We start from the raw sequence: 22,500 nt of genomic DNA, 5'->3' as shown, positions 1-22,500 counted from the left end.
CAGCTCTGGGAGGCTATTCTGGCATCCTGCAAAGAAATTCAAGCAGAAACTGTCCAAAAACTCACAAGTTCAATGGATGCAAGAATTGTGAAGGTGATATCAAAGAAGGGGTCCTATGTTAACATGTAACTTGACCTGTTAAGATGTTTTTGTTTGAAATAGCTTTTGATTTCAGTAAATATGACCTCCTAATATGACCTCCTAACCCTAAATTCATCAAATTACCATTTTTTGTTCTTTACAACCTATAAAATGTTTTGAAACTCTGTTGTGCATAATAATTTGGAACAGTGCATTTTGAGTTTTTTATTTTTTTTTTAAATATACTGTTATCATTGGGAGGTTTGTTCAATAACATTTGAATTATACTCTAACGGTTGATGACTTGAAAATTATACTGATTGTCATTTGCATCGACTATTTAGGAAAATCTGAGAAAAATATAATTTGCATAATAATTTGGAACGCAGTGTACATAATCATACTGTGTTTTTTTGTTTGTTTGTTTTTAATTTAAAAAACAACATACACAAATACATAATCATACTGTGGATTACTAATTGATAAAGACATTTACAGGAAATTGCAGGAACTATTATACATAGGAACAAAATTATTATGTGTACAACATTATTATATGAACAAAATGATTATATGTACAAAACCTTTTGTAGGTAGGACACTATTGGACCTCGGCCGAAATCTAGTACTGAACCTGACCCCCCATGCTAAACCATTTGGAAGTACAGTATACTAGATATATGTAATAATATATGGACAATATATTATATATGGATAATATATGGACAAACGTCGAATTCTGACGTGAGATTGCATCCAAACGTCGAATTCCAACGTGACATTTGCATCCAAACGTCGAATTCCGACGTGACATTGGGGTAGCTTGTTCTGATAGCGCAGGGGTGCGCCTGTTATGTGCGCCTGTCGGGGCTTCTCTCGGGATTATTCCATTTTGAATTGGAAACCCTATGGTTACCCTAACCCTAACCCTAACCTTAACCCTAACCCTAACCCTAACCCTAACCTTAACCCTAACCCTAAATGTGGCCTAACTAATTAATGCAAGTGCAATTCAAAATGGAATAATCCTGAGAGAAGCCCCGACAGGCGCACATAACAGGCGCACCCCTGCGCTATCAGAACTAGATACCCCAATGTCACGTCGGAATTCGACGTTTGGATGCAAATGTCACGTCGGAATTCGACGTTTGGATGCGATCTCATAAATAAATAAACAAGAATGTGTTGTGTAACAACTCCCCCAAGATTCCCCTCCACCACAGAGAGACTAAACTGTCCTTCTGAAAGAGACTACACTGACATTCTCCATCCCAGACAGACTACAATGACCACCATCACAGTGTGACATGGGAGAGTTACTCCATATGAGAGTGGAGAAACGTATTCTTCAGGTAGCATGTGTTCCTGATGTTGTGGACTACTCTTTTATCAACAATTTCACAGTATTGCCCATTGGTGGCAGTTGAATTCATACCTATCCCAACAAGTTGGCGTGGTTCCCAAAAACATTTATGATGTAGGAACAGGAGGGTGTCAGTGATGGCTGAGGGTGGGAAGAGAAGCTTTGCTCCCTCCTTGTACTCTTCACAGCCTGTCAGGGGATCTTCTCTGTGGAGTGGCAGGAACACGGTCCCTTCAAACAGGAGCTGTGGATTCTCTGAAAATAAAAGACATCAAGTATTAAGGTCGGCTATAGATTCCCATCAATATTTTTTATACAAGGTCTTTCAGTAAGACTATTTTACGTGACATGGTAGCCCATATGCCTGTGATTTTCACCGGTGGCCTGTGGTTCCTGTCTTCACCAAGTAGGGTTGGGTTGAGTTGGGTTGGGGTTGTCTCCACAAATGACCCAACTCTGATAGTCTTTATATCAAATCTGAGAATGAAATTCAGTATGCTAATTATAAAAGGGGTATGCTATTGATAATAGCATATCATTTAGATTGTTTTTAATTTATTATTTTAGATAATTCATTATTTTAAAATATTATTTTCTTTAGATAAACAACAAAAATAAAAAATCTAAATTAGATGCTATTGATACTGCATAGAAACACATTGATATAATATACTTGTATGTTTCAGGGGACAATGTTGCACTCTGATATTTAGTGTGTCTCTGTGCTGCTTGCCCAGCAAGAGGGTTGTCAATATTTTCCAAAGGTTTTCCAAACCTAGGAAATAAAACAGCATGCATAATTGCAACCTTTAGTTTCCTGGTTTTTGTGTGACTGCACCCTCACTTGTCCTTTCTGTTGCTCTATGTTGCGCCCTTCTACCCCGAGTCACCAGGGGGCGTAACACCCCCTATCAATTATTTTAAGCTCAATTGTAATTGAGCTTTTAAGAGTTACAAGACTTCCTCACATACCGGTATGTTCGTAACACATGTGTAGTGACAATGGCTCAAATAATGACTGGAGACCGAGGAGGTAAAATATTAGTTCTGGATAATTTTAGGTACCACAAACACCGCACAAACTTACAGAATATTCAGTGGCGGTGTTGGAGAGAAGACTGTCGGACAGTACTGGTGACCAACATCTTTGATGTAGAGGTAGACAATCCCAACATCGAAGTTCGGGAGGTCTACGAACATGTACATGCCCCCGATACACAAATGGTGAACAATGCGCAATTTCGCCAAGTCTTCTTCTTTCGTGTAACGTCAGAGGTCCAACTCGGTGTCGCGTAGCCATGCCCGCATCTCTGGTTCTAGGTCGAAGAGGCTGGCTTCTGAGGGTGGTCTATATAAGGGGCAGATGGTGATTATGTGGTCGGCGGTCTGCTCTGGGTCACCGCACTCGCATGCCGCACTGTCCGCCAGGCCCCACGCCTTCATTGATGTTTTAAAGCGACCGACACCAGTTCGTAGACGGTTCAGTGTGGTCCATTGCCGGCGTGGTAGGTCGTCTCCTCCAATGGTGCCATCTCCTGGGTCCCAGATGTAGCGGTGGATTCGGGAGGGCCCGGTTGACTCCCACTGAGACCACTTCCTCCTGCACCAAGACAGTGAGTGGGGCATAGCAGTGTTTTCCACAGAGGACAACCTGAGACAGCTGCAACACTGCAGGACATTGTACATGGATGCTACATTCAAGTCGTGCCCACGCCCATACAACCAAGTATTTACTATACTCGGGGACATTCATGGCTTCGTTGTCCCCCTTGTACATGTCCTCATGGAGCAACGTACAATTGGACACTACCGAGGTCCAATAGTGTCCTACCTACAAAAGGTTTTGTACATATAATCATTTTGTTCATATAATAATGTTGTACACATAATAATTTATGTATAATAGTTCCTGCAATTTCCTGTAAATGTCTTTATCAATTAGTAATCCACAGTATGATTATGTATTTGTGTATGTTGTTTAAAAAAAAAAAAAAAAAAAAAAAAAAAAACACAGTATGATTATGTATTTGTGTATGTTGTTTTTAAAATAATAATAAAAAAAACTCTCATGCAGTACTACATAACGACACCTGGGGTCGCTTGACACAACGGCAGGCGGGGAACATAGGACCCTTTTTCGGAAGCGGGGAACATAGAACCCTTTTTCGGAAGCGGGGAACATAGAACCCTTTTTCGGAAGCGGGGAACCGGGGAACATAGAACCCGGGGAACATAGGACCCGGGGAACATAGGCAGGGTGCGAAATAAGGGGGAGCTCGGGGAGCTATAGCTCCCCTAGTGGTGACATGAGCTCCCCTGGAAACATGGTTTGTGAAATTTGGGGGGAGCTCTAAAATATTCCAAATTGCGATGGATTTATTCCAAGTTGTGACGCATTTTACCTGGTGTAATATGATTTGTAGAGGCATACAATCTATTTTGATGTTGGTATTAGGTATATACAGCAAATGATGTTTAATAGCCTATATAGCCTACATATAGGCTTTTATTGGCTACAACTATGCGACAGTAACAGAGCGGGGTGCACTGACGCTGAACGCCTCATAGTGAGAAGTAGGTGGACAATGCGTGGTGCTGAAATAGCCGACATGCGGTGTGTGGTTTGAAAAAAGTAACGCCAGCTCAGTAAATAATTCAAACTTAATGTTTACTTATAGGCTATGTGAATGTGACTGCACCACACATGTGAACAGTAACAAAGCAAATGCAGTTTAATTTTATGAAAAACATTGACAACTAAATCGGCGCAAAAAAAAACAAAAAACTGAATCCGCTTAGCCTATATGCTCCTGAAAAACATTTAATGACAGAGCAAACACGCTACATTACTAGGGATAATAATTACAATGAGCCATTCATTAAAAATAGACAAAATAATATTAGGCTATTAAATCTCACTTAATGAGAAAACTGGCATCTCCCATCGGTCACTATTTGTTGGTGATATGGACGTCTTCGAGTGTCTAGAAAAGCGCTATAAGTCTAATGTATTATTATTATTTATTATTGTTATGGACGTCACTTTAATCCGGCAGTTCTCAAGGTTTTTATGCACCAATCGATTCCTCTAGTCCGTCTTTATCACATTCATTGACGAAAAGGACGACTCGCATGTATAGGTGGAAGGGAACATTCATTGTGAGCACGGAAAATGCGAGTCTCACACAACTGCTTTGCATTGATGAAACCAGGTAGGATGAACGTATAGTTCGCTGTCCATTCCTCTTTAAATGCCCTGTTTTCACCGTCAACTTTCCTCTTTAGACCTTTGGAGAGTGACATGATGTTTCTCTTGCTAGCTAGCAGGTTAAATGTTTAGCTAACTTCACCCGGCACCAAACAACCAATCCAATAATAATGTGACCTTGTAAGTCTGGGAGGAGGGGGGAATCATTATCAGAATAAAACTATGTTAAATAATTATTAGAATAAGTTAGGCTGCGATACATCGTCAGTCCACACATTTATTATTCAAAACTATGGAAAAGGGTGAAACTACGTTGTTGAGAATCACAACACAAACTCGCTAGTCAAGCCAAAATACTGCAGCGAAATGGATTGGACTGCTACCTAGTTAACTAGAACACTACTTTACATTGTTAGCAGGCTCACAAAACAAGCCGTGTTAGTTGACTAGCGATGTGTCATTGATTTTCGACAACGCGGAAATGTGTTCACATTTTTCGAAAGAAAAGTCAAAGCATTAGAACGTAGAACGGCAAATCGCACGCGCGCTTTGCGCACGGAAAGCCACCGGCCCCGATTTGGCCTGAATCTTTTTTTCCGTCAGGAGATTTTTTTTTTTTTTGCTTTAATCCCTGGGCTCCCCCGCACACCGTGATTTAATTCGCACACTGAACATAGGTACGCTCCCGGCCAGTTTAGTGCAGACTGAACTGGTTTCAGTTAGTTGCTAGTGGGTAATAATAAAGAAATGTCTAAATACACGAACACACTGGTTTCAACTAGTAACCAACTTAACTAACAAATTTGCTATGTACATAAAATAGAAGACCATCAGTATAGACCCTGTGTTGTCCGCTGGATGTATTGTAAAAAATAAAAAATAAATAGAAATAGAAATGTATAATGCAGATTAAAATCAACATAAACACAAGTCACCTTTATACAGTCAAGGCCAACCTTCTAGGATGTCCTTGGCCTTAGATGAGACTGTTTAGTCTTTAGACTAGTTTTTGTTTTTTAAACTTAAATCCTTTAGTAAAGGATTTCTATTTGAATAATGATTTAGTCTAGTAGTTGACAAAATGACGAAAAGCAATTTTAGTTGACTTTAGTCACATGGTCACATTTGTATTGCCTGATGAACCAACAGTAAACATGAAATGAGGTAATCAATGCTGCAATCGGTGGTTATTTCTTGCTCATACCGATTCTCTCAAACGTGAGATTCACTGATACCGGACCCACATTATCCGCGTATCATTGCCGAGTGTTGCAAAAAATAATGAAAGTTCTACATTCTAATCAATTCTGTGATCCAGATTAGCCGCAACCCATACGTGTACCTAGTTGCAGCTCTCCCTCCTGTCCAGAAGGTGGTGCCATTACTCAACGCAGAGCCAGCGTGAGAGTGCCTGGTGCCGCTGGTCACAGTATAAGGTTAATATGAAATGGATTAACAGTATATCATGAACCACAGTCAACATTCAAGCACAAATGTTTTGTATAGTAATATTAGTAAATTTTATTGAAAGAATTAAAGACCAAAGTTCTGCATTGTATTTTTAAAGTTTACGTGATAGAAGATTCATTATTGTATCATGACAACCATACATACCCTACAGTCAATATTCAAGCAAAACATTGAGGTCAACAATTAGAAACTTACCATAGTATATCTTTAAAGCAAAATAAAGGTCCAAACAAACACGATGACCGTTGGTATTATTGAGTAATGCTTTATTCTTGTGGTTTACTATCATAATGCTCATTCATTAACCTCACTCCTGACTGGCTTGTCGCACTTAAAACCCCAAGCACAATTCCCCTTCACAACACATAAGCCAAACAATGGGAACAGAATTATGATTTCATATTTTTGCAAACATCATTGACAATGATGATAAATTACAGCAACAAACCTAGCACTGAACATAGGACATAGTCCACGCATTGCAGTAGCCTTACAGGCATTGGATGGGTCTCAATAGTCTGAAGTCACTTCCTGTTCCCCATGGCCTGTATCTGCACTGATCTGAAAAGACTTGGACAGATGAAAGCCAGGCTAATGATGGGCTTCAGCCATGTTGCTTATACCCATCAAGTCTTCTCAGATTAGTGTAGATTTAAGCTTGAACCAAACTTGGGTCTAACGATAATGTAATTTCCCAAATTGGTTTGAGATATTTATTCAGTGGTTCTGAAAAAATGTAATCAATGGAATTGTCCCAAAAGTGCAAACCCTCCCGACTATTGGACACCAAATCAAGGTGGATGACTGAAAGTGGACAGACACTATTATGTTGACCAAGGTCTGGAGAGGGCAGGAGAAGAAGTCACATTTCTCATGCAGCACATCTCTACAGTATGTGTGGATGGACTTATGTCTGTCCACAATCATGAAAGCAGCATTCATACTGTTTATACAGTTACACTCACAGGTCGAAATGGCATTTGGATTTCTGTCAAATACTGAAGATGCACTTGATTTAGCTTGGCCAGAAAGGTGGGGTGGGGTGGACAGGGTTTGCATTTTTGGGACTACGTCATCCATTCCACAAGGACGGGCAAACTAAATTAAGTCCGCCTAAAGTAATTGACAGAAATGATACTTTTTGGACCCAGATCCTGTACAATCCGATATTTACACACATGGTATAAAGACAAGAACAATGGACAGAGCAGACAAATACACAACGCAAAGCGAGTTACAGCAGAAGAGAAGATGTGATGAATGGGGGGAAACAGTTACTAGGTGTATTTTCTGACTGACATTTTTTATATATTATCATACAGAATACATGACCGTTCTGGGTAATGTAGGAATGACAACCTCAACATCAACATGGTCAGTGGCATACCGCAAAATCCAGAGGCCCCCCCGCAAGGTGGCGGCGGGGGCCCTTTCGCAACTGAGGTTAAAAAAAACGTGCGTTTTTTAGAGTCCGACAGTGTTTCCTCTATATGCATTTATTCGTGGCGGGCCGCCACGAATACATTTTCTCTGCCACTAATTGATTCAGTCCACTTTATGACCGGAGAACAGAAAAAAATCAGATTGAAGCTAGTTTAGGCCGCTTTCAGACCTATATTTCGTTCCGATTTAGGATGTAGTAAGTTACAATATGTTACAATGTTGCAATTAACCTCGTCGGCGACGCGCTTGCAAAACAGTTTTGTGATTGGTTCGAATTTAGCGGGACATTTGGATTTCTGGAAATCCCTTCCCTGTCTCTTCGCCCGTCGCCCGTCCCTTTAATCCCGTCAGCGTATCCTAATCGAAAATGCAACATCATCAGCGACGACCTTGGGTTCTTGCATTTACTGCTGTTCTCTGGTTCATGTTCTTATACCAGTGCTCACTATAGAGTATTTGAAATGAACATTCGTAATGTAGTCTAGTCTCTGATGTTCATGGTCAACTAAATCAGGCTATTTTGTGAAACAAATAATGTTCCCGAGCAGCCTCGCATCTAACGCTAGCTTCGAACTATTGATAGCATAAACATTGGTAAATGTCACAAACGACACAGTATTGGCAGGGGGAAAGAAGGGGAGTCGAATTTTTATTGACAACGGATTTACATGCTGGAAAAACATGCAGCTAAAATTCAGGGAACATTTGGACAATAAGAGACACAACGGAGCTGTGGTCGCGTGGTCTAATTACAGGGCAATATGCGCGGGGCAAAAATAATCTATTGCCTCCCAAATCACCACGAACAGAACGGCGGAGGTACGGGTAAACAGGGCAAAAACATTTTTTTAATGTTGCCACTCTCTATTTTTCGGTGAAATTACGTCTTTGTATTGAGCGCCAGTGTGTGTTGCATACGCTACGCGCGTGAAAAAAGAACACTCCGCCACTAATGTGAAAAATCCTGGAGGAAACACTGTCCGATGCATTATTGACGTTGCGAAATTTCGCAATATGCACTCTACATTCTAAAATGCTTGACTTAGCAAAAGGTACAAACAATTGAGAGCAATGAGAGGGGGTGCTAGCAACCAATGTTAGGGGGCCCCCTAGTGGCTGGGGCCCCCCTGCGGTGCGTCGCTTGCGGGCCCGTCCGCTACGCCACTGAACATGGTCAAGGGCTGAACTCAGTGGCTGGTGAGCCTACATTGTCTTAGCAAATACACTTTGTACAAGAATGGTCTTGAATAGCTGTAGTTAAATGGCAACTTCGGCGCGACACCTGTGAATACATACAGATTTAATGGCTGTGTTCGTAAATTCGCTCTGGAAATCTGATCAGCACTCATGGAAAGGCTCTTGTCTAATCAAATTACTTGGTCCCTTTGACGTTGAACCCAGTGTTCGCTCCGGTGCTCTCAGAGCGAATTTACGAATGCACCCAATGACTGATTTTGTTCATAATATACATTATGGTGACTTTAACATTGCATTATTTACAAGTTTATTACCATAGAAAAAAACATTGGTCTTGTTGTACAGCGTGTTTGGTAAATAGAGAGAAAATGAAATGAAATATCAGTGCTGTGTTTTTTTTTTAAAGCAATGGGAGTTGGGGTGTTTGACTTGGCTGATCTGCCTTCTAACCACCCTCCCCCATGTGTCCCCCATGAGTGGGATGAGCCAGGAAGCGACTTACTGAATGTGTTTGGGTGTCATCTAAGATTATCCTCACTGCAGCTGTATGTAGAGGTGTATTATGAGTGAAGGTGTGGTATCCATTTTATCACCGACACAGTCCATCGTTTTTTTGGGGTGTCGAAAAGATGGGGTGATGGAAACGTCTTTCCTCATTGATCATATGGCATATCGCCTCGGCTTTCAGGCCCAGAAGTGCAGGACTGTACAGATGATTTCATGTATACTATAAAGGCATGTACATGTAGAACAGTGGAGACAGTAGAGAAGTCCGTTTCAGACGGGTGGTCCTCTACATACATGTGTGACGGCAGCTGGTGAAACCGGGAACAAGTCGCCAGCCGACGGGACGTTCAGACTTTTATTCTGAAAAATGTAAATACATTTCAGCGTTGTTGAAAATCAATGACACACTCGCTAGGCAAGCCAAAACATTGCAATGCCATGGATTCGGTGAGTAATCCCCACTACTACCTAGTTAGTGTAGAGTAGTAGGGATTACTCACCGAATCCATTGCATTGCAATGTTTTGGCTTGCCTAGCGAGTGTGTCATTGATTTTCAACAACGCTGAAATGTATTTATATTTCAATTCAGAATAAATGTCAGAACATTTTGATTGGTTGCCGACTTGTTCCCGGTTTCACCAGCTGCTGTCACATATCGTCACCTTCTTAAAATAATGGCGTGAGTCATATTTTTAAGTTTTACAGAATAAACTGAACCAAATCTAGAATATATTATATTTTGGCAAAAACATTATTTTCCTCAAAAATGACTTAAGCCATTATTTTAAAAAGGATATGGCAAAGGACACCAAGTTTGGGGCAACACTCAAGAATTCTCTAGTTCCTTCCTCCCCACTGATAGAACGCGACTGGACAACAGAATGGTGAACACACACACACACATTCACACACCAATGGCAGCAAGCTACCATGCAAGGCGCCGGCCCGCTCATTGGGATTCAATTTGGGGTTCAGTGTCAAGGACACCTCGACACGTGGCCAGGAGGAGCCGGGGATCGAACCACCGACCTTGCGATCATTAGACGCCGGCTCTACCTCCTAAACCACAGCCACTCCCAAAAGCAAGAAGGCGGCTGGATAAGAGAAAGCGAGGTTTCTACATTACGGCATTCATGTCAGATCCGTGAGTAAAGAGGGAAGGAGAGAAGAGACATTTGTACAGTACTTGAAAGGCGATGTCATCATGCGTTGCTAGAGTCACCTTGTGAAAGCTTGTCGCCCGGGCAACCCATTACATCATAAACCAGTTACGCTGTCATCGTGGCAGTGTAGTTTCAGTCAGAGCACTGTTGGTCGAGCTGTAGTCGTAGCAGTTGCTGTGATTGGTTGAGCACCTTGGGTTGTTCATTGTGATGGGTTGACGACTGTGTTGCTGTGTTTGTGTGTTTGAGATGCGGTGGAGTCAAGCGTGTGGCTGATGGATTGTGGTCTGTCATGTGACTACAGATGAGTGGACCAACACGGTTAACAGTTGTACGTGGTCCCTGGGATGGTCATACATACGCCATTTAGCTGACGCTTTTATCCAAAGCACTCACATTGCAGTGACAGCATTTTTTCAGTATACTATATGGTCCCAGTGGGAATCGAACCCACAACCTACAAGTGTTGTTAACACCATGCTCCTCCAAGGACCAGGAAGCCACAGAGGACCATGTTCCACAATAGTCACCTTGTGCGTCACTGAACTATTTGCAATTACAAAGATACCTCAATATCTCAGTTAATTAAAACAAAAAGTACATAAATGACAGGGGTCAGAACAAAAAGTGGCCCTGTTTGAGGTGGTCAGTGTGGACCAGAAGTGGATCAGATCCGGTTCTGTTGGAACTAGTCAATGTGGATCAGATCCGGTTCTGTTTGAACTAGTCAATGTGGATCAGGTATGGTTCTTTTTAAGTCTGTCGATCAGTAGCAGATCAAAAGCGGTTCAGAAGAGTTTCTGTTTGAACGCGTCAAAGTGGATCAGAAGTGGTTGAGAAGCGGTTTCTGTTTGAACGCGTCAAAGTGGATCAGAAGTGGTTCAAAAGCGGTTTTGTTTGAGCCTGTCGATGTGGTAGCACAGCTTGAGCGCGGGGCCCAGTTTCAGTCCCAAATACTTCATCATCATGTCGCTCTTCAGCAGCAGCAACGCGTAGCCATCAATCTCCTGATAAACACAACACACACACACATCAGAGACCGTGGAGTAAAGCCTGTTTTTAAAGCTTTGCGTATTGAAATGTTACAATTTCTTTAGCTGTGTAGTTTTACTGAGTTAATACCAATGTCTGGTCTAAATGTCATGTGAATAGCTGCAATGGACATATGTCTAATTAAAAAATTGTCAATGTGTAATACTTATTTTCCCCACTGTAGGTTGAAAACAATACAATAGGGATGCTATGTGAACCAGGGGAGGCTGGTGGAGGTGGAAATCAGTGGATGGGCTCATTGGAATGCATGGAATGGAATGAAAAATGGTTTCAAACACATGGCAAAGCCGAAGCTTTGTCAAAGCCATCCATAAGTTTTGGAAAGAGGAAGCATTGTGTTTTGTGTGGAATATTTTCTTTTCATTTACTTTCTAAATGGTAAAAACCAATCTGAAAGAAAAAAAAAACATTGAATTAAAGCTGAGAATCTCTTCTTTGAACCCATAGTAATTCTTTGATTACAAATCCAAACTGTCAAGTCCAAACCTCTTTCCATTACTACCGGAGGGCACGGTAGCTTTGTGTGACATTACTGTGGCGACTACCATGCCACCGCGTCACTCACGTGTTTCCTGAAGGCGTCGGCGTGGGGTCCGAGGGCGTTGGGGTCCGCGTCCTTGATGAACCACACCACCTCCTCCACGCCCCAGCTGGAGGGGTCCTTACTGAGGGGGCGCTTACAGTCCCCACTGTCCGGAGGAGGACTGTAAGCTGGGGAGTCGTGGGGGGGGGGGCAGGGTTAGTGGAAGACATAGAAACATAGATGACCCACAATGATCTAATGACATTGCTTCCTTTTTCTCTCACACACACACACACACACCAGGGTTTCCGTTAACCGGTAATTACCGGTCTTTGTCCGGTAACATTTGTTGAAGTCCGACAAACTGAAAACTCGTCGGACAAAATGTCCGGTGAAAATAATCACCACCATTCTCAGCTGAGCACCAAACACACACACACCCACGCACACACACTGCCCGAGAGAGAAGGACCCGCCCCCTCCAGCCAGCCTATAGGCTAACCAAAGGGGGCGGGTCCTTCTCTCTCGGGCAGTGCCGCGCGTGCACGAGTGTGTGTGTCCGGTGCCCAGCTGAAAATGGTGGCCCGAAGCGGAAAGCCTTATCTTTATCGCACAATAACAAGGATAACAAACGAAACGGACAACATTTACACTAAGACAGTGTGCGAATTAAATCACGGTGTGCGGGGGAGCCCAGGGATTCAAGCAACAAAAAGAAAATCTCCTGACGGAAAAAAAAGTTCTGGCCAAATCGGGGCCGGTGGCTTTCCGCGCGCGTGCGATGTTCCGTTCTACGTTCTAATGCTTTGACTTTTCTTTCGAAAAATGTGAATACATTTCCGCGTTGTCGAAAATCAATGACACATCGCTAGTCAACTAACACGGTTTGTTTTATGAGCCTGCTAACAATGTAAAGTAGTGTTGTAAGATGGAGACAAACTTCAGCTATATGATCTAACAGCCGGTCTTCAGGACGACATACAGACCCGTATGAGCTTACAGGGCTATCCCCTAAGTATGATTTGACAGGCAGCTAAACGAAAATGCCTTCCCAACCAGCGAGACCTGGGGGGTGTTCCATCAACGTCGCCAAAGGAAAACCTAGGCCCACTTCGCCAAGTCCCGCGAGACTCTTAAAAAGATCCAGGCATATCTTGATAGATCTCGCGAGACTTGTCAAAACAAGCCCAGACTTTCCTCCAGCGACGTCGATGGAACACCCCCCTGGTTATAGAAATGACGTTGTTTTATTGATAAAATTTTAAAAAAAGGGTAAAACTGGAAAGAGAAAATTGAAAACTCACATTAATCCCAAACAATTTAACAAACTTCAGTTAACGTAATGTGGAGTCCGTTCATTGATCGATGCTGTCTGTTCAGTTCCCAGTGAGGCGCCCGTTCAGCGCTGGACATAATGGCATAGCGCGCATGCGAATCATGTTATATTATTATATAGCTCGCATCTAATCGTATCGGATGAGAAATAGACATTAAATGGCATATATAGGTCGCTACACAACAGTAATCACCGCGACAAACAGCTATATTAGATTTGGAGAAAAAAAAATATGATTTTGAAAATTTTTTTTTTTATTATATTTTAATATGATGACCGGAATAATTCACGTTTGTCCGGTAAATCGAAATCTTCCCGGACACGATGTCCGGCGGCAAATTTTTCTAACGGAAACCCTGACACACACACACACACACACGCATGCACGCAGACACACATACAGACACACACACCCTACGTCCTGTCCTCACCACTTCTGTTTCCTTCCTGGAAGCCACCAGGGCTGGACGCCTGTCTGCACATGCCCAGTGGGGCCGAGCCCCCGCTGCTGCCACGGTAACCGTACGACGGTTTGGGCGGGAACGGCGTTGCCATGGCGCTGAAGGCGGAGTCGCTGGGGTCGACGGCATAGCGCTTGGAGTCCAGCGGGTCGCACAGGAAGTCCTCCGGCATGGATGTCTCTGCTGGAAGAGGGAAATAGGAAGTGACATCATGAAGTAAATTAATCTTGAGGATTGAAAATGACATAACATATCAAATCAAATGCGTCATGCACATCTCATACAGCCATAACTGACATGGTGAAATGCTTTGGGATCAGACAGTTGCCACTTTAAAGACTAACCTCAAGTCCCACCCACCCACACACACACGCACACGCACACGCACACACACACGCACACACAGTCTCCCTTTGTCCATTCCCCATGTCAAGAGTGTTGTGTTGCCTACCCATATGCTTTCATCTATGTTACGCACTTTGTTAACGTGTTTGGTGTTTATATGAAGTACAGAGTGTTGAGACCTCAGGGAAAAAAAAGCACTTTAAAACTAAACAAAAACATGAAACTTGAAAGCTAATTCCCCGGGAAACTGCTAGCATTGAGCTGCACACAGCTCGCTCACAGTGCTCTGCATTTAACCGGCTTACTGACACATCCATTCATAACCTGACAGGAATTCTTTATGGCGGCATATTCAATTGAATATGTAAGGCTGGAAGGAAGCCAGTAATTCTATTGAATCTGCACAACTCACACCAAGCTCTCTAAGCAGGTCAATATTACAGACGCCTCTAGGTATTTTAGAGATAGGCGGTCACGAAATTGATCGGATAACAGATTTCCAGCATTGAAAAGCCATTACACGGAGCTACATTACCATACACAATGTGTCTGGACGCTGAAAGGGTGATTGGATTATATGGCAAAAGTGTTAGTTTAAAAAAATCTATTACAATGATAAGATCAGGCTAACGCTAGGCTAAACAAGCACCACGGCAACAACCGCTACAGTAGGAGGACACGGCAGTTTATCGTTACGTCATACGGCAGGTTGCCTCATAGTCATGTAGGCTAAATACTCTCCGTCTCTTTCTTTAAACACACACACACACACACACACACACACACTCACACACACTCACACACACTCACACACACTCACACACACTCACACGGGTATGCCAACTACCACAAAGGTCTAGTGAGACAGAAGAGAATAACTCTCCACTACGTAAAAAAGGGTACTGTAGTTATGTGTTTGTCTGTGTGTGTGTGTGTGTGTGTGTGTGTGTGTGCGCGCACGCGTGCATATGTGTGTTTGTGTTTGAGTGTGTGTGTGTGTGTGTGTGTGTGTGTGTGTGTGTGTGTGTGCGCTAGTGTACGGTATCCACATATATACACAGTACGTTTGTGTGTACATACTAGACTGCGCTTGGCCCTCGCGCGGTCTCTCAGCCGAGGCGGATGAGGACGATGAGGAGGAGGAGGAGGACGAAGGTCCTGCCTGGTGCGTGGGGGGTGGCGGGGAGGGGGGCCGCTCGCTGAAGAGGTTCTCGCAGAGTAACGCGCGACACAGTTTCTTGAGGAAACGAAGCACGTAGCCCACACTGTCCACCACGGGCAGGGTCAACAGGTGCTGACGACCGTCAAACGTGGCTGAGGAACGGAGGGAGGGAGGGGAGGGGAGAGAGGGAGGGAGGGGAGGGAGGGAGGGAGGGAGGGGAGGGGAGGGAGGGAGAGAGGGAGGGGAGGGGAGGGAGGGGAGAGAGGGAGGGAGGGGAGAGGAGGGAGGGGAGGGAGGGAGGGGAGGGAGGGAGGGAGGGTAGGAGGGGAAAAAAAGAAAAAGGGGGGGGGGGGGAGAGAAAGAAGAAATCCATGAGTCCGGAAGAATGGACAGAAGAAAAAAAACAAGAGGAAAAGATTGCTTAAATGACTGGGTGTTGTTACTGGGTGAGAAATGGGGGGAAATGGCAAGGGGGGCTGTCCGTGGAAACTGGGCTGTGGTGTACTTTTAGGGAGGAGGTTTAGAGGGTTTCAACCCCTCTAAAGTATCACAGCTGGGGACTTTGATTCTGGATACTTGGCTGGGGTGAGTGCTGGGAACAGACCCCAGTTTGGAGGTTTTAGGGTATCAAATCTTGGTTTGTGTGGGGGAGGGGGGGGGTCAGTGTTAATCTCTGATTTAGAGTCAGAATCTACAGTACAGACCACGGAGCCTCCAGCTCGAATAACGATATTCATAACCACAGTATCTCATGAGGCCTGGCTTTTTGGGGCGTGTCTCTTTCTCTCTCTGATAATATTCTACTAGAACTACTGCACTCTTTCTTTCTCTCTCCCTCCCTCCCTTCTCTCTCTCGCTCTACCCTCCTCCCTCTCTCTCTGATAATTGTCTACTAGCACTACTGCACTCTCTCCCTCCCTCCCTCCCTCCCTCCTCTCTCTCCCTCTACCCTCCTCCCACTCTCTCTTCTACTAGCACTACTGCACTCTCTCTCTCTCTCCCTCCCTCCCTCTTCTCTCTCTGCCCCCCTCCCTCTTCTCTCTCTCCCTCCCTCCCTGTCTCTCTCTGATAATTTTCTACTAGCACTACTGCACTCTTTCGCTCTCTCTCCCTCCCTCCCTCCTCTCTCTCTTTCTCTACCCTCCTCCCTTGTAATATTCGTCTAGCACCCCTGCACCCCTCCTCTCCTCCCCCCTCCCTCTATCATCTCATCTCTCTCTGATAATGTTCTACTAGCACTGGTGCACTCTTTCTCTCTCCCTCCCCTTTCTTTCCCTCTCTCTCCCTCCATCCCTCCCTCCCCTCTCTCTCTCTCTGATAATGTTCTACTAGCACTACTGCACTCTTTCTTTCTTTCTCTCCCTCCCTCCTCTCTCTCTCTCTCCATCTACCTCCCTCCCTCCCTTTCTTCCTCTCATCTCATCTCTCTCTCTCTGGTTACCTGAGATGCTTCCCCCTCCGTGACCCAGCGGGCCCTGGGTGCGAGCCAGCAGGGAGAAGACTGCCCTCTGGTGGCGAGCGGCGTCCACGCAGCCCTGCACGGCCTGCTGCAGCAGGGCCGAGGGGGCGGGCGGGGCCAAGGTGGTCCGGCAGCGACAGCACGCGGCTCCGCTCCAGGTGGGGGCCCACCGCCAGGTCGGCACGCTTGTTGACGTAGATGCACACTGGGGGGTGGGGGTTGGGAGTTGGTGATGGGGTGTGTGTGTGAGAGGTGGGGGGGGGGGCGTGAGATTGGGGGGGTTGAGAAGACAATGATGTGCGTAAGGGGTGTTGTGTGTGAGGTTGAGGATAGGATGGTGTGGGGTGTAAGGGGTGATGGTGGGGGGTTTTGTAAGGGTGTGTGTGTGTGTGTTGGGGGGGTGGGGGGACGAAGGAAGGGTATGGAGGAACGATTAGTCATAAAAAGAAAAAATGCTACGGGGTTTACAAACAAAAAAACACAGGTTTTGAGAAGAGAAAGCGGCAGCTGTGGTGACAGCACGCCTCGCCAGTCAGAACATCTGAAAAAAAAACAGCCACCTTTTCTATTTTTTTCTACATCTGCGTCAAATCGATTTTTTCTTATCATCAGAGACAAAATCATAGAAAACTGTCTGTCCCCTGTTCACAGAAGTGGCTTTTGTGATCAAATCTTGTCATGAAGGGAAACAGAAGAAAAAAGTGAATCTATGCCACCGGCACACAGTCCGTAGTCGTCGTCGGTGACAGGGTAACCATGGTAACCCTGGGCAGTGCAGACTGCTTGGCTCCCGGCACGACCTCGGCACGCTTATTTATGAGGTGAAGGGTCGTGACCTCTCCCCTTGTGTGTCGCATGTGCGGAATAGATAGTGCACGTGTGTGTGTGTGTGTGTGTGTGTGTGTGTGTGTGTGTGTGTTAATGTGATGCCTGATCCTGTGGCCTATGTTAGGGGGGAAAACGAGGCACTTGTTATTGCTTTTAAACCAGGGGCCCAGAGTATTTCCAGTTTAGGTCACATGGGTCCGGGAAACAGTCCGGGCCCTTGTGATGGCTGTCTATCATGATGGCACTAACAAAGAATGATTGATTTCATTTTCAAGAGCTGAGGACAACTACGGAAGCCCCCAAGGATCAAAACCGTCACAATACATATCCATACAAATTACAATTGCATTGATCTCATTTAGTGCCATCTCTCTTCTATCCAGAAAACAGATGGCAAAAAGGGTAAACCAATAAATAAGATTGGTTTGATGGCAGCTGTAACTTGGGTATGTGGAGCAGGGGAAGAGTGTGCACCCTGAAGACAGGGGCAACACAACACCCATAAAACATGAGGGCCATCTTTGAAACATTCCTCCATTTTACGAGAACCAAGATTTACATTTCTCTGTCTGGGTGGCTCAGTGGGGGAGTGTGTGTGTGTGTGTGTGTGTGTGTGTGTGTGTGTGTGTGTGTGTCTACTACATGACTTCAAACACCCATCATTTATTTGTGAACACAGAGAGAGAGTCCCTGGCTACCGCTACATGATATTCAAATTCCTGGCTCAAATATTTGTACGAGAATCTTCAAATATTTGAGAATTCATTTGCAACCACTTGAAACAAGCAGACGTGAGGAGAGAGAGAGAGAGAGAGAGAGAGAGAGAGAGAGAGAGAGAGAGAGAGAGAGAGAGAGAGAGAGAGAGAGAGAAGGAAAGAGATAAAAATGCATTTTTCATGTTTCATGTTCGAAAGACTCAAACTACATTGAAGAAACTCTCTGGAGCCACTTGCAAATAAGCTGATAGAAATAATAAGACAGACTTTCATCCATAAAAATGTCTGACTGATGTTTGTACAAGAACACACAAGAACACACAAGACACCCTGCCTCCACCAACATACAGCGGGGAAATTAGTATTCAACACATCAACAATTCCTTAACTCAACATATTTCCATTGCAGCTATTCACATGCAATTTCAATCAAACATTGGTATTAACTCAATAAAACTACACAGCTAAAGAAATTGTAACATTCCAATCCACAGCTGTGTAGTTTTAATGAGTTAACATTAAAACATGTTTTTTATGTATTGAATACCAATTTCCCCCAATGTATATGGTGCATATCTCTATGCACAAATGCAGTGTTGCTGTCGGTTCCACACACATAGACCAAAGGCTAGATTCCAACAGCATCTCACTTTATAGAGAATAAGTCACAATAACAAGCAACAATAAATTAATATTGGTTCAGAGCAGCCAGTAAAAAAGGAACAGGATGCGTACACATACACACACACGCACACGAACGCACAGACACACACACGCGCACACACACACAATATACAACCTAAGATGAATCAAAAACAATTCATTTTCAAAAGAGAAATCGACAGCTCTCTCATCGGAATGACGAGAGAGAGAGAGAGAGAGAGAGAGAGAGAGAGGGGGGGGGGGAGGGAAAGGGGATGGAGGGAGGGGCTCAATCAATCAAGCCACCAGACAGCCCTCCTCAACCCCCCTCCTTCCCTTTTTCCCTCCTCTGGTTTCCAGTTGCTCAGCTGAGTGTGTGTGTGTGTGTGTGTGTGTGTGTGTGTGTGTGTGTGTGTGTGAGTGAGTGAGTGGGTGAGAGAGAGAGAGAGAGAGGGAGAGGAGAGAGAGAGAGAGAGAGAGAGAGAGAGAGAGAGAGTGGGTGTGTGTATGTGTGAGAGAGAGAGAGTGTGTGTGTATGTGTGTCATTGTCATCTCCTGTGGCTTGTAGCTTTTGTCTGACAGATTGGCGTGCTGAGGAGGGATTTCCTCCCGTGGCAGTCGCCAGGGCACGCAGAGGTCACACACACACACACACACACACACACACGAAATAGAATCCCCTGGCTTTGGCTTTGAAACTAGATCAGTTAGTCATTTCAGGTCAAAGTCTCTTTCAGTGGCCGTATGTCCACTTAGAATAGAGAGGACCTGTGGCATACCTGGGGGTTAGAGGAGCAGCTACCTGGGGATCTGTGTGTGTGTGTGTGTGTGTGTGTGTGTGTGTGTGTGTGTGTGTGTGTGTGTGTATGACTGTATATGTGTGTGTGTGTGTGTGTGTGTGTGTGTGTGTGTGTGTGTGTGTTTAGGATTGTGTGTATGACTGTGTGTGTGACTGTGCATGTGTGACTGTGTGTGTGTGTGTGTGTGTGTGTGTGTGTGTGTATAATTGTGTGTATGACTGTGCATGTGTGACTGTGTGTGTGTGTGTATATGACTGTGTGTATGTGTGACTGTGTGTGACTCTGCGTGTTTGTGTGTGTGTGTGTGTGTGTGTGTGTGTGTGACTGTGTGTGTGTGTGTGTGTGTGTGTGTATGTGTGTGTGTGTGTGTTACCTGTGAGGACCTGGGGCGTGGCAGAGTGGGGTACAGTGGCGGCGTCCTGGGGTATGGAGCTCATGTCTGGCTCTGGCGTGCTGCTGGGGGGGGAGATGGCCAGTGGGGTCATTACCATCCTGGGCTTCAGCTAGGGAGACACAACACACACAGAGACATCAACCTATAGTACACACACACACACACAGAGAGACATTAACCTATAGTACACACACACACACACACACACACACACACACACACACACACACACACACACAGAGAGACATTAACCTATAGTACACACCAGGGTTTCCGTTAACCGGAATTACCGGTCTTTGTCCGGTAACATTTGTTGAAGTCCGACAAACTGAAAACTCGTCGGACAAAATGTCCGGTGAAAATAATCACCACCATTCTCAGCTGAGCACCAAACACACACACACACCCACGCACACACACTGCCCGAGAGAGAAGGACCCGCCCCCTCCAGCCAGCCTATAGGCTAACCAAAGGGGGCGGGTCCTTCTCTCTCGGGCAGTGCCGCGCGTGCACGAGTGTGTGTGTCCGGTGCCCAGCTGAAAATGGTGGCCCGAAGCGGAAAGCCTTATCTTTATCGCACAATAACAAGGATAACAAACGAAACGGACAACATTTACACTAAGACAGTGTGCGAATTAAATCACGGTGTGCGGGGGAGCCCAGGGATTCAAGCAACAAAAAGAAAATCTCCTGACGGAAAAAAAGTTCTGGCCAAATCGGGGCCGGTGGCTTTCCGCGCGCGTGCGATGTTCCGTTCTACGTTCTAATGCTTTGACTTTTCTTTCGAAAAATGTGAATACATTTCCGCGTTGTCGAAAATCAATGACACATCGCTAGTCAACTAACACGGTTTGTTTTATGAGCCTGCTAACAATGTAAAGTAGTGTTGTAAGATGGAGACAAACTTCAGCTATATGATCTAACAGCCGGTCTTCAGGACGACATACAGACCCGTATGAGCTTACAGGGCTATCCCCTAAGTATGATTTGACAGGCAGCTAAACGAAAATGCCTTCCCAACCAGCGAGACCTGGGTGGTGTTCCATCAACGTCGCCAAAGGAAAACCTAGGCCCACTTCGCCAAGTCCCGCGAGACTCTTAAAAAGATCCAGGCATATCTTGATAGATCTCGCGAGACTTGTCAAAACAAGCCCAGACTTTCCTCCAGCGACGTCGATGGAACACCCCCCTGGTTATAGAAATGACGTTGTTTTATTGATAAAAATTTTAAAAAAGGGTAAAACTGGAAAGAGAAAATTGAAAACTCACATTAATCCCAAACAATTTAACAAACTTCAGTTAACGTAATGTGGAGTCCGTTCATTGATCGATGCTGTCTGTTCAGTTCCCAGTGAGGCGCCCGTTCAGCGCTGGACATAATGGCATAGCGCGCATGCGAATCATGTTATATTATTATATAGCTCGCATCTAATCGTATCGGATGAGAAATAGACATTAAATGGCATATATAGGTCGCTACACAACAGTAATCACCGCGACAAACAGCTATATTAGATTTGGAGAAAAAAAAATATGATTTTGAAAAAAAATTTTTTTATTATATTTTAATATGATGACCGGAATAATTCACGTTTGTCCGGTAAATCGAAATCTTCCCGGACACGATGTCCGGCGGCAAATTTTTCTAACGGAAACCCTGGTACACACACACACACACAGACATCAACCTATAGTACACACACACACACACACACACACACAGACATCAACCTATAGTACACACACACACACACACACAGACATCAACCTATAGTACACACACACACACACACACACACACAGAGACATCAACTTATAGTACACACACACACACACACACAGAGACATCAATTTATAGTACACACACACACACACACACACACACACACACACACACACAGAGACATCAATTTATAGTACACACACACACATACAGAGACATCAATTTATAGTACACACACACACACACACATACAGAGACATCAACCTATAGTACGTACACACACACACACACACATCAACCTATAGTACACACACACACACACACACACACACACACACACACAGACATCAACTTATAGTACACACACACACATCAACCCAGTGTTTCCTCTATATGCATTTATTCGTGGCGGGCCGCCACGAATGAATTTCCTCCGCAACTAATTGATTCAGACAGTCCACTTTGATTCAGGCTGCGCAGAAAGGCAGCGAGTTATTATGACCGGAGAACAGAAAAAAAGCAGATTGAAGCTAGATTTAGGCCGCTTCCAGACCAACATTTCGTTACGATTTAGGGGTAGTTATTTACAATATGTTACAATGTTGCAATTAACCTCGTCGCTTGT

General features: G+C 44.5%; 1 protein-coding gene across 1 annotated transcript in view; it reads right to left on the bottom strand.

The window, feature by feature from the left end:
* Positions 1-9,893: 9,893 nt before the first annotated feature.
* scml4 (Scm polycomb group protein like 4) overlaps positions 9,894-22,500 on the bottom strand; it is a 41,252-nt gene continuing 28,645 nt past the window's right edge. Inside the window, 7 exon segments of the mRNA XM_080524095.1 lie at positions 9,894-11,440; positions 12,052-12,197; positions 13,777-13,989; positions 15,232-15,465; positions 16,755-16,878; positions 16,880-16,977; positions 20,132-20,250. Of these exon segments, the coding sequence (XP_080380221.1) occupies positions 11,315-11,440; positions 12,052-12,197; positions 13,777-13,989; positions 15,232-15,465; positions 16,755-16,878; positions 16,880-16,977; positions 20,132-20,250 (1,060 nt within the window). The 3' untranslated portion in view covers positions 9,894-11,314.

The sequence above is a fragment of the Nansenia antarctica genome (assembly GCF_963989245.1).
Source record: "Nansenia antarctica genome assembly, chromosome: 1".
In the NCBI taxonomy this organism is placed as follows: domain Eukaryota; kingdom Metazoa; phylum Chordata; class Actinopteri; order Argentiniformes; family Microstomatidae; genus Nansenia; species Nansenia antarctica.
The sequence above is the reverse complement of the archived record's forward strand: the minus strand, read 5'-3'. Positions and strand labels throughout refer to the sequence as shown.